The sequence below is a fragment of the Saccopteryx leptura genome, chromosome 3, assembly GCF_036850995.1.
Source record: "Saccopteryx leptura isolate mSacLep1 chromosome 3, mSacLep1_pri_phased_curated, whole genome shotgun sequence".
In the NCBI taxonomy this organism is placed as follows: Eukaryota; Metazoa; Chordata; class Mammalia; order Chiroptera; family Emballonuridae; genus Saccopteryx; species Saccopteryx leptura.
Window position 1 is genome coordinate 107523219 of NC_089505.1, and position 12605 is coordinate 107535823.

Below are 12605 nucleotides of genomic sequence, written 5' to 3' on the forward strand. Positions count from 1 at the left end.
GAAGCTAATTTTTTGAGCTGTCCTGTTATTAGCATGAATATGGTGAAACCAGCCACTTTGTCATGCCAGTAGCTCTTCGGTGAAAAAGTGGCACTAATTCAGTTGTTTGTTATTGCAAGCATTAAAGTAACTAAGCAGTTACTATTTTGAAAAACTCTTTTTTCCCCTCTGCTTCCATTCCATACCTCCCCAAAGAGGAGAGGGTGGGTAGGTAGAGGAGTGAGCAGTAAAGCTCTCTGGAGAGGAAATTGTTATGGGCAGGTATTCTGTGACCCATTCACCAGCCAGCTCTAACGCAATCCATAGGTAGAGGAATTTATGTTGTGGGTAGGATATTTAATCTCTGGCCCCGTAAACAGTTCTCAGTTTGGATACTTGCTGTGCCGTGTCAAGAGATGTAAGCTAGACTTGCCACTGAGGGTAATGCTGCTAACCACAGTGCCTTGCTCTGTCCCTGGCCCACCTCTAGAGCCCAGTTTGTCCCTCTTAGAACCACTGCCTCTTTCTTTAGCCTTCCAGCCCCTCTCCTAGCTTCGTTTTTTCAGTTTTACTTTAATGTCCCCCTTGATTAGGATATTGGGGCTGGCAAAGGCAAGTATTATGCTGTTAACTACCCGCTTCGAGATGGGATTGATGACGAGTCCTATGAGGCCATTTTCAAGCCGGTAAGTGGTTTATCCATCAGCTGGGCTACAAATGGGATTGGTTTAAGGTGGCAAAGCACCCCCACCATGTCTCCAGAATCTTTCCCCATTGAGAGGCTGGTTGGCAGATGTGTTTCAACCCTGGATTGCATGCTCTGGGCTCAGTTCTGGAAACAAAATTCACCCAGATATTTGTTGATGCCTCTGTGAGTCTAGCCCTCTGTCTGATACAAGAATATCTAAGATGTTATCTACAGTTTGAAGACTTCACAGTCCAGGGTATGGGAGGCAGGCACATACCCAGCAGTGTATAGTCTACTGTTTTTAAGGGATGAACAGAAGAATGAGAGTCAGACCGCTGCCTGGGCTGGTGAGAGGGTAGTAGGGTGATTTCACAGAGGTGGTGACAGTTGAGTGAGACTTTGAAAAATGAGGAGTTACCCATGTGAAAAGGAAGTAGGGGCTAGATGGGAGGGGTAGCACTGAATAGAGGGAACAGTGGTGCCAGTACGTAGCTGCATGTAAGCCAGTGTAGAGTGGGGGAGGAGTGTCGAAGGATGTGGGAAATGTATGTTGGGGTCACTATTTCAAAGGGAGACTTGAATGTCATGCTAAGGAGGTAAATCTTTACCTGTAAGCAGCAGGGAACCATTAATAGAATAACCTAATAAAGTCAGCAAACACCAAATAGCCTACTCTGTGCCTTGTAGTAATGGGGACCGAAGCCTGAGTTATGGTCTCTGTCCTCAGTAATGTTAGATTCTGCTTGTGAGAATGAGATATACAAAAGCGAAGTGGTTCTTCACATCTGGCTCAAAGTCTATAGTACCATGAGTAGAGCAGATGCAGCTAAGGGTCAGAAAGATTTCCTATAGGAAGTGGCACTGAAGCTTGGGCAGTGAAAGAATGGACTCGGAGTTGACACAGAGGCCATTACAGGTTCAGTGTTAGAAGAGCTAGGAGGCTCTTTCAAATTGGGAAACTGAAATCCAGAGTGGGGAAACCCCTCTGGTTCATACCTTTTATCTACCACCTAGCATGTGGGAGAGTAGAAAGGTCAGAGTGGGGGGTGAGGGTCAGAAGAAAGTACTGCACCCACTCTTTTTAGCCCTGAACAATCACATAGCTTTTCTTAAGGCTTATGGTGACCAATATGTGTCCTTTAGGTCATATCCAAAGTAATGGAGATGTTCCAGCCCAGTGCAGTCGTCTTACAGTGTGGCTCTGATTCCTTGTCAGGAGATCGGTTAGGTTGCTTCAATCTGACTATCAAAGGTGAGACCAGGTAGCATAGAGCTGGGTGGGCTGGGTCCTGCTTGGAGCTCCTGTAACCCAGTACTACCTTCTTCCACCAAAGGGCATGCCAAGTGTGTAGAATTTGTGAAGAGCTTTAACCTGCCTATGCTGATGCTGGGAGGAGGTGGCTACACCATTCGTAATGTTGCCCGGTGCTGGACATATGAAACAGCCGTGGCCCTGGACACGGAGATTCCTAATGGTAATGGTTCCAGGGCTAGGTTGGGCTGGGTAGAGCTGAAGCTCATATGTCCTCAAATTCACTTCTGTCCCATTGGCCATATGACCTCTTCTCTTCTAGTACTAGTCATTGATTTTCCTGCCTATTCTCTTGTGATCATCAGACCATAGCCATCAGCTTTTCCCGAATCCTTTTTGACCCTGTCCCCTTTCTCTCTCTTGGTCTGAACAAAATATCAATGGTTATTTATAGCTTTGGAGTTTCTATTCTGTAGGGTAACTGGGGTAGTAAAGGAGTAATCCCAATGAGCATTACCTAAATTTTCTAAACCAGGAGCTTGGGCTTTCTCATAGTGAGATAGACACACACAACTGATGTGGACATTGCAGAAGGCATTAAAAAAATTGAAGTACTGTAGGTACTCTTCGCACCCTATCTTGGAAGCATTCTTCTCTACCATACTTGGGCTGACAGATCCGGATAAACCTACAGATGCTTTTCTCAGGGTCCTGTGGTTTGGCCAGGTCTCATGACTTTCTTATCCACTACCCCAATTAGAGCTTCCATACAACGACTACTTTGAATACTTTGGACCAGATTTCAAACTTCACATCAGTCCTTCCAATATGACTAACCAGAACACAAATGAGTACCTGGAGAAGATCAAGTGAGTATATCCCCAGACACCCCTTGATTGAACATTCCATAGTGTGGTTTGTCCCTAACTAGAGCCTAGCTATCCTCTACCATTGGCCATAGACAGCGACTGTTTGAGAACCTGAGAATGCTGCCCCATGCACCTGGGGTCCAAATGCAGGTGATTCCTGAGGATGCCATCCCAGAGGAGAGTGGTGATGAGGATGAAGAGGACCCTGACAAGCGTATCTCAAGTAAGACCAGGACATAGGGTCCTGTACTTCCCACTAGGTAGGCAGCTCCGACTTCCCCCGACTGTTTCTGGTTTCACTTTTCCCCCCAAAATACTCATCCATTGAGATATCCAAGTTCCAGTGCCTATAGGAACAATTAGGGAGCCTGCATTCCCTGTCCTCTTTCCTGGGTGTTTCCTGGAAAACACTCATAGGGAAGCACTGGGCACAGACTCAAAGATCAAGAATCTCCTGCTCTCAGTATTTCCCATTGCTTCCCAGTCTGTTCCTCTGACAAACGAATTGCCTGTGAGGAAGAGTTCTCAGACTCTGATGAGGAGGGGGAAGGTGGTCGCAAGAACTCTTCCAACTTCAAAAAAGCCAAGAGAGTCAAAACAGAGGATGAAAAAGAGAAAGACCCAGAAGAGAAGAAAGGTGGGTTAGGGTTGGGTCGGAACTTGGGTCTTCAGCCCCAGGCCCTGGAGGATAATGAATCTATGTAGGGTACTGGGAGGAGGGAGTTGACTTGGGCGCTGGTAGTGCCTGTGGGGCTCTTCCTCCAGCGCCTTGGGCCTTTCAGTGGCTCCCAGAAAGAATGAAACTCGATTCATCATCTCCACTGGCTTATTGAGCCCTGCCAGGTCCGAGAGCCAGGGACATGCCTGGGTCAGGAGCATGGCTCTCACATACCACCCAAGCCCTTTTCCCTGGCACTTCACCCCAGTTTCCCAGGGGGCTGCCTCCTCCCACCTGGTTCAGGCACTAGCAGGTTGAGAAACCGGTCAGACCTGTTTGTTCTCAGTAAGGCTCACTGGGTGGACCTGAGATGGGCTTTTCTCTTTTTTATGTCCAGTGAGCTATAGTGTGGGGAAGGGGTTTCGGGTAAGGGAAGATTCCCATGGGTCTTTCCAGAGAGGCTTTCCTTGGCCATCCCTGCACTTTTATGTTCCAGAAGTCCCAGAAGAGGAGAAAACCAAGGAGGACAAGCAAGAAGCCAAAGGGTGAGGAAGGAGCTGTCTGTCGGCCATCTCCCTGGCATTGGTGCTCCAGCCCCTTTGTCCCACTAGGCTGAGAGGGAAGGCACAGAGACAGCTGGTCAAGCTTACAAAGGCTTCTTTCAAGGACCAGTCTGTCTCTGCAGTTCTAGGCAAAGCTATGAAGCCCCAGCCCTTAGCAGTCACCTGGGGTCCTATGAGTCTTGTACCTATACTTTTGCTTCAAGGCCTCTGGGTTATCTCATATCAGTCTTTGCTCTCTCCACAGGGTCAAAGAGGAGGTCAAGTTGGCCTGAGTAGACCTCTCCAGTTCTGGCTTCTTGCAAAGTCCTTTATCTTTCTCCTGCAACCCCCCAGATTTTATATTTTCTATTTCTGTATATTTATATAAAAATATATTAAATATAAATATCCCCCGGGACTAGACAGGAACCAAGGCCCCGAACCCGGGGTACACGTGCTGGGTGAGTTCTTCTAATAGCTACCTTGCCATCCCTATTTCTTAATTTTGAACTATAAAGGGTGCCAGTTCTGGGTGGAAAGGATTCTACTCTCCTAAACATCCATAGGACAAAATTCCAATTTCCTGCTTAGTATCTTTGGAAAGGTACCCTTATTGATCATTCTAGAAGGGGTGGCTGGGTCTTCAGGGACCCTGTTCTTTATAGGCTCCTTAAGGTAACATCAGCCATCTTTAGATTGGTTCTGTTTTCATACCTTCCCATGGCCCCAAGTAAGCCAAGAAACTCACCCTGTCTGACCTCTGTCCCACCCCCACTCCCCTGTTCTGCCGGTGGAGATCCGTAGTTTCTTTTTTGAGATACTATTTTTGGGTTTTTTGTTTGTTTTTTGGTGAGAATCTTTGTAATAAAATGGTACATTTCTATACCCTCTTGAGCTCATCTAGCAGTATCCCTGGGTTGATTCTGACTCCACTTAGGGAAACGGGCCCTTCCACTTAGGAAGAGGATCTGGGCAAGCCCCCAACAACAAAAGAACCCCTGGCTTCTCCATCCCTCCCTCAGGGTTTGAGGTTAACCAGTCTTATCCTTCCCCCAGAAGACCACTCATTAAAAAGCACCACTAAAGGGACAACATTTATTCCTTTTCCAAATGTTACAGTAAAATCAGGTGGAAGAGAATGGTTTTAGAAGTTAGAAAAAAAAGTACAAATCTGGGGTTTGGCCATTAAAAGTTATTTACAACAATGGGAGGGGGAAAAAGACAACAAGAAGTTGTTTCACATTACAGACCTCCCCCCCACCCCAAAGCCTAATACTTGCTTACCAAGTCAAAAAAGAGACACAGTTGATTAACAAGCTGGAGGTTTGAACTTGAGTAAGACATTTATAAAAACCTAGACAGGGGCAGTGTCCTCCCCTAGCCCAGGTGCCACTAGGCACAGCACAAGAGACTAAAAACTCAACAGGGGAAGGCTGGACACTCAGGATTTGGGAGTGTAGGCACCCCACATCTGGCTCAGGGATTTGGGGAGTAAACAAAACCTACTTGGAAAAGAACTGGGGAAGAAAACCAGCAATTGCCTCCTGTAAGGGTGGGGATGGGGAAAGAGGTAGGACTAGGGGCAGGAGCATTTCACATCACTAACCTAACTTGGGAAACTGCAAGGGACCATCTTCAACTGGCCTTGAGAGAAAGACCAGGTGGATGATGGGAGAATCCACAGAAGGGAAAGGAGGGAAGGGAACGTGGCTTGGAGGGAGCAAAAGCCCCTTCCTTTCTGGGCACAGGAAAGCAGCCAGGGCACCAGGTCCAGGCAGTGACCTCACAAGGACAGCACAGTTTTTGCAGCTTAGAGATCACCCACCTGCCCCCACCCAGCTACTCATTCTGCTCGCTGGCAGGTGTAGGGCCACTCTCCGGCCCTGAAGGAGTGGACATCTCTGCAGCCTGGGGCCCTGCCTCTTCTTCTGTATCTCCTCCCTTGGAGGTAGCACTACCCTCTGCCCCCTTGGCTTGGGGCTCCTGGCTCTCAGGGATGGCAACAGCCTTCCCTTCCTGGGCAGTGCCTTCCTCGCTGCAGGCACCGATCTCTCCCTGCTCCTGCTCTTCCTCAGTGGGTGAGGAGGCAGAGGATTCACCCCCACCCTCCTTCCGATTTCTCTTGAAGGACAGGCCACTCAATTTGAAAGGCTTCTTGAAAGAGAATTTCTTCTTCTTCTTGGGGGTCTCCTTGGGAGGGACATCCCCCTTGGCCTCAGCTCCCTGGCTAGGGGGTGCTGGCTCGATGGCATCACCAGTGGCCCCAGCTGCCTCCTCTGTTCCGTTCACAGGGGGCGACTCCCCTTCACCCTTGGGGGATAAGTCTCCATTGCTTTTCACGTGGCCATTCTCCTGCGGGGCAGAGGAGACAGCAGTAAGGGTCAGGACTCTACACCACACTCCAGCTTGCTTCTGACCCCTTCCAGACAACGAGGGTCTGAGTGATTCTACGAGTCTGATTGTAGCCTCACTCCACACCCGGGATCCCGTCAAATATCTCCCTCCTGCCCTTCCAGGCGCGCTAGGGCCGGCAGGAGGCGCTGGGGTCCGGTGGCCTTCCACCCTCCTCCCCCGGGGCGGCTCTCCATTCCGCGCAGACCCGCAGGCAGCCGCGGAACCCGGGCGGGCCAGCCGTGCCAACCGAGATTGGGCGGGAAGCCGCCCCGGGGCGCTGTTCTCCGCACCTGGACGGCCTACTTTCCCAGCTTCCTGCTTTGTGTAAACGGCCCCCCACCCACCGCAGCCTACCCACACATCTCGACTACCCCCTGAAAAAAAGGCCATGGGCCACCAAGGTCTGGGCTGCGGGCGGAGTGCTCGGAGGGGAGGACACCCGCCCCGCGGCCCCTGGGCGCCCCCTTGACGCGGCCCTTTGTTCCCCGCGCGGCACTCGGGGCGGCCGGGGGGCAGCGCCGGGGGCCGGGGCGGCGAACAAAGAAGGCGGCGGGGCCCGGCCGGCGCCCCCTCCGCGCCCCTCCCCTCGCTTCACCCGCGGGGGCTGCGGCGCCGAGAACAAAGGGACCGGGCGGGGGAGGGGGTTGCCGCGTGTCCCGGGCCGGACAAAGCGCGCGGCCCCGGACCAGGGCCTTAGAGGGGGGCGAGGTGCGAGAGGAGGGGGCCAGGGTGGGCCGTACCCAGCGCACCCACCTGTCCGTTGGCCTTAGCAGGGGAAGCGCCTGCTGCCTCTTCGGCGGTCACGTCTCCCCGGGGAGCCTTGGAGCTCTGGCTGCCCATGATGGTGGGTCTGCTGGGGGGCGCCCGGAGCCGCCCCGGGCTCGCGCCGCAGGGGGATAGTTCTGCTGGGTCGGCCTGGCCGGCGAAGGGGTGGGGCTCGCGCCTGAGGGGGAGGGGTATGGGGGGGGGAACCGAGCTGCACCCCCACTCCGCACCAGACCAGATAGCTGCGCCCGCCGCCGCTCTGCTCCGCGCCAGAATGCCGCCCGCCGAGCTGCCTATATATATGCGCCCCGAGCTTGGGGCGGGGCCGGGCATTTAAATGAGCGCCCAATCGAGGGGCGGAGGCGGGCTCAGGTCGTGCGCCCCTCTTGTGCAGTGGGCGAAGCTAGCGGTCTGTTCCCCCTAAAACCCATACAGCAGGTGGGGTCCGGTGTGGGGAGGGTAAGAGAGGGTTGTTCGACGAGCTGGCAGAGGGGTGCTCCTAGAGGAAAGGAGAGAGAGCAGTCATTTCCTCCTACCACAAAGCCCACTTCCCAGAGAGACGCCCCAGCACCTGGACTGGCCCCCATTGCCTTGGTCCTGCCCTGGCAGTCTCCCCGTAGAACTCTTCGAAAGGCTTACATGCCCAGACTCATCCGACGGCTGGTCCTGAGTTATGCTCCAGAGAATGTGGTCATCAAAGCTGCAGGGTCCCTCTCTAGGATCTGTACCCCCTCAGGCCCCGAGGCAGGTCAGAGGTCCCACCCACTTCCCTGCTGGCCTGCCCTAGCCAGCCTGGGGGGTCTGACCCTCTGTGGGATCACTCTGGTCAGACTGGTGAGTCCCGTTTCTCATCTCTTCTCTCAGTCCCTGGTGGCTAGTCACGCTGAACCCCCACAGATAAACTCAACCTTGGTCCCTCATGCCCTCAGCCTGGACCCCACCTAAGGTGGTCCTGTGACCTTGAAGGGCATCATCATCTCTGAAAGCTGAGGAGCCTAGACCTCCGAGACACTGACATAATCTATCTGACTTGTCTGGTGCTCTCCTCCAACATCTGCTCCCCTACATCAGTACTCCCCACCAAGCAAGCAGAGGAGCCCCAGAAGGCAGATGAACAAATCTTAAAACACTCCAGTTCCTAAAGAGGAGGGGCTAGGACATCACCAAGGCTCCCTCCATGCCTGGACAGGCCATGGGAACCCCAGAATACTAGCTGACCCCAGATGTGTGTGTGTGTCCAGCTGTACAGGAGGAAGGGGATGGGGGCTAGAGGAAGCAAAGTGTTGCAAAAGCAAGGCTGTCCTGGACAGCTAGCTCAACGTGGTGTCCATTTCCCTCCAACCTACAATGGTCAAGGCCTCCAGGGAGGACTGCGGCTGACAGGTGTGGAGATACCCCCAGGACCTGAGAAATCAAACTCTTCTGCCCTGGTTGGATAGCTTGGTCTTCCACATAGGCAAGGGTTGTGGGTTCAATTCCCCAGTCAGAGCTCATGCAGGAACAGATCAATATTTATGTCTGTCTGTCTCCCTCTCTCTCTCAAATCAGTTAATAAATTTTAAAAAAAGAAAGAAACTTCCCACAGATCTGACTGCAAGGGAAGGGAGTGGGGGGGGGGGGGGACAGGCTGAGGTGGTTTCTACATTCACACTCCTATATCCTCCACCCCCACCTCCACTGCAGAACACTTTCAGCTTCATTAGCACCCTCCCATTTTTCAGACTGGCATACTGAGGTTCAACAAAGGAAAGTGACGAGTCCAAGGACACACAGCAAATACCAGTAGCTGAGCGTGGGAAAGAGCTGAGAGACCTGTTAAAATGGGCTGGGGTCTGTAAGGAAACCCCTGGAAGAATTCTGTTAAGATCTGGGGCTGCTTGGTCAGAATGGGAGGCACTAACTTTGGGACAGGGAGAGAGGCACCCTGACTCACTGCAACTCAATATGACAATGACTTCTCCATCCACTGCAACTGAAGGATGGATATTGTGACCTGCATCCCTGTCTTGGCCACAATAGGGAACCCACAATGCTGCCAGGCGCTGCCCGCCCCGGCTGGTAGGGCTTAGATTGAAGGGGGTGTGAGTCCTGGAGGGGTTGGGGTCAGAGGTTAAAAGTAGCTCCCAAGGCTTCTGATTTCTCCACACTGTCCTTTCAGGGTATAAGAGGCAAATTGCTTGGATAATCCCAGGAAGAGGGAGGAACATCAAGGCTAAAGGACCCTGAGTCCCCAGAGCCTCAAAAGGAGCCTGGTCTGCAGGGAAGCCCCTGCATCCCCCACTAGACGTTGCAGGAGGCTGGGGGAGGGTACATGAGAGACCAATCCCTCAGCAAATCCAGGTCCCAGCAGAATCTGGCTTCTGGGAGAGGGAAGAGGTTTAGAGGATGCTGCAGTAGTGAAGGGGGGTGGGTACAGCAGCCCCTGCTGCCTCCTCTGTCCACACTGCTGCTCCTTCCTCCCCAGCTGCTGCCAGCCCAGACAATGTGCCCATTGTTCTGAGTCTCCAGGGGCCTATGTGCAACTGTGTGTGTCTGTTTCTCTCTGTGTGTGACTGTGTATTGCTCTGTATCTGTCTGTGTGTGAGAGACTTTGTGACTCTGTGTGTGTGTGTGACCAGGTGTGTATAGTTGTGGTGTTGTGAGTCTGCATCTTTGTTTGACTGTGTGTTGGGGTGAGAGAGACTTGGTGACTCTTGGTGACTTTGAGACCTTCTGATTGTGTGCTGATCTGTCCTTGAAATTGTGTGTTAGTGACTATTACCTGACTGTGACTGGGTGTATAACTATGAGTGTGGCCCTGGCTGGATTGCTGTTAGTTAGAGCATCATCCTGATACACAAAGGTTGTGGGTTTGATCTCCGGTCAGGCACAAGCAGGAACAGGTTGATGTTTCTGTCTCTCTTTCTCTCAATTCAATTAAAAATTTTAAAAAGAGCACCCTTTAAAAAAAAAAAAACAAAAACCTGTGACTGTGTGCAGTTGTGTGAGAGAATGTCTATGAGCGTGTGGACAAAAGAGTGAATAGTGTGTGTTCGTGTGTGTCCCCGTGGGGTGGCTGTGTGTGCCTCAATGGGTCAGTAAGGCTATGGTGGTCAGAACCTTTGAGGTGTGAGCTTTGACCAGAAAGAATGGCAGGGAAAGGAAGAAGGGGAAGGACAAGGTGACTGAGATAGACAGGGGGAAGGGAAGCTGCAGGGACTAGAAACACCACGTTTTCTTATCATTCCCCATCCGTTCCTAGTTCTCCGGTAAGGCTCACCCTGGCCCTGGCCTGAGAGCTCCTAGTTCCCACGGACAGAAAGGAATGGATCTCCTTAGCAGGAAGCCTGGGACCTCAGAGAGACAGAGGGTGGGACTGAAGGTGGAGAAGGGCAGCAGAGAACGTTGCGCTATAAAGGAGTTTGGAGGGCATTTGGCAATCTCTGAGAGGGACCCTGTGGTGGGGATCAGATCAGATGCCAGCCAGGTAAGGTGTTAGTGGGCACTATGTAGTCAGAGATGGAAGATGAGCCTTCCTAATGTTGGGAAAGGCTTAGAGATGGAAAGAGACATCAGTGAATGGCTAAGTCCCTATGGAGGCCTCAAGAATGGTGACTTGGCACAGCTCGGTTTCCAGCCCCAGGGTCGCCATCTCCTTCTGGGAGCATCACCTGGACCCAGAGACCTTAGTTCTAGCTCCAGGTCTGCCTTTTCCTGCTCTGTAACTGTGAGCCAGTCTCCTTTCCTCTTGGGCCTCAGTTTGCCCATCTGTACAATGTGAGATTAGGCTCTGTGATTCACACTCACAAAGGCTGGAGTTCCTCTGCTCTCACTGGGGCAGTGTCAGCTGTGAGTCACACAGCTGACAGGGGTTTCCCATGGAGGGAAGAAACAGGCAGTGCCTGAGGGGAAAAGAAAGACCAGACCAGGATCAGATGAGGGGCCTGTAAGGCTCGTGGAGAAAGGGCATGTGGGTGGGCCAGGGGATGGAGGAAGGGCTTAGAGCAGGACAGAGTGGGAATAGCAAATGGTTTGTGTGAGGGTGGGGCTGGAGGGAGAGGTCTAGTCTGGAGCAAGGTTTAGGAGTCAGGCTCTCCAGGATTCGGTGACTGGCTGAGTGCAAGGGTTGAGTGGGCGGAAGGGAATGATTAAGTTGTTGCCCACATTTCTGTTTGGGGTGACAACTGGCAGAATGAATCCACTGACTGCTATGGTACTTCAGAGGGAAAGAGTTGCTTAATCGATACTTGTTGAGTTTGAGGTGCTCAGGGAATATCTGGGGAGATAACCAGGAGGAAGCCTGAAGTTCATATGCTTCAGCACATAGACATGGGATCATAAATGCCAGGGCCTAGCCTGGCTAGTGGCCATACAAGGACAACAGACAGAAGGTTTTTAAATCAGAACTGACTCCACGAAATCTGGGCCTCTGGTCACTGCTTATAACCAGAGCCACACAGTACATGAGGTCACCCAGGAGGTAGAAGGGCGAGGGGAGCACTGCCATCAGAGGAGCAGGCAGCAGGAGAGAGCCCCAGGAACAACCTGGGAGGGAGCCAGCAGAGAGGGTGAGGAAAAACCCCAGGTAGAGTCATGGAGCTGCTGGACCACTGGGGAGATTTTTAACAAGGCAGGAATGACCAGCTGCAATAATCATCATAACTGCTAGCCTTGATTCCATGCTGCTTCCCATCCAGTACTTCCACCTGTTGAGATGTGTGTCATCTTTGTTCCCACTTACAGAGGAGGAAACTGAAGCCCAGGGGTGGAGAGTTTATGTGAGCAGAAGAGGAGGGGGCAGGACTAGCAGAAAGTGGTTTCCAGGAGCTCTGTGGAGCATGGCAGTGCTAGGTTCTGTTGGAGTCATCCACAAAGGGTTCTGATCCTTTGGTTTTGGGAGGAGCTGTTACAAATGTCAGCAGAGAGAGACAAGGCAGTCACAGGGCTGGGGCCCCAGCGACTTGACTCTTCAGCATGCTGGGTATGCTGGGTTCTGACAGTAGTCAGCATGACCCAGGCCTGCAGCTTCCCTGCCAATCACTGGGCCTTGAATGTGGGCCCAGCTACTGAGGAAGTTCAGGAACCCTTCATATGAACCCACCATCCACCAGTCACCAAATCAGAGACAGGAATTCTGGAAGTTTCCTTTCAGAATTTTCGGCCGCCCAGACCTTTTATTTCTCCTTTCCCCTCCGTCTGCTCCAGATCTCTGTGCGTGCATGTGCCCGCGCATCTGTGGTAGGGGTGGCTGCGTAAACTGGACAGGGCCCAGCCACTCTCCAACAGAGCTGTTTCTCTGGCTCAGTTTCCCCAATAGTCAAGAGCTGTGTAATCCCGGCTTGCCTCCCTATTACCCCAGGCTAGAGGAAGTCACCAGAAATTCAACCCAGTTTTTCTGGGCTGCCCTGAACCTCTCCCTTCTACCTTCCCTCCCTTCTTCCTAACTTTCAGTTTCTTTTCGGATCCTGGGTGTCTTTGG

The 12605-nt window shown here is 52.3% G+C and overlaps 2 protein-coding genes across 3 annotated transcripts in view; one reads left to right on the top strand and one right to left on the bottom strand.

Moving 5' to 3' along the window:
* The window catches only part of HDAC1 (histone deacetylase 1), a 47653-nt gene extending 42766 nt beyond the window's left edge, over positions 1-4887 (top strand). For both annotated transcript variants that reach the window (XM_066375741.1, XM_066375742.1), the window contains 8 exons: positions 573-665; positions 1811-1919; positions 2002-2142; positions 2680-2788; positions 2881-3011; positions 3273-3425; positions 3943-3991; positions 4254-4887. In XM_066375741.1, the coding sequence (XP_066231838.1) occupies positions 573-665; positions 1811-1919; positions 2002-2142; positions 2680-2788; positions 2881-3011; positions 3273-3425; positions 3943-3991; positions 4254-4281 (813 nt within the window). In that variant the 3' untranslated portion in view covers positions 4282-4887. The remainder of the gene's footprint in view (positions 1-572; positions 666-1810; positions 1920-2001; positions 2143-2679; positions 2789-2880; positions 3012-3272; positions 3426-3942; positions 3992-4253) is intronic.
* A 182-nt stretch (positions 4888-5069) lies between these two features.
* On the bottom strand, positions 5070-7957 carry MARCKSL1 (MARCKS like 1). The gene is made up of 2 exons (XM_066375746.1): positions 7136-7957; positions 5070-6340 (listed from the first exon to the last, which is right to left on the bottom strand). The coding sequence occupies exons 1-2, from the start codon at positions 7478-7480 to the stop codon at positions 5828-5830; spliced, it is 858 nt and encodes a 285-aa protein (XP_066231843.1). The 5' UTR covers positions 7481-7957; the 3' UTR covers positions 5070-5827.
* Between the last annotated feature and the right edge of the window lie 4648 nt (positions 7958-12605).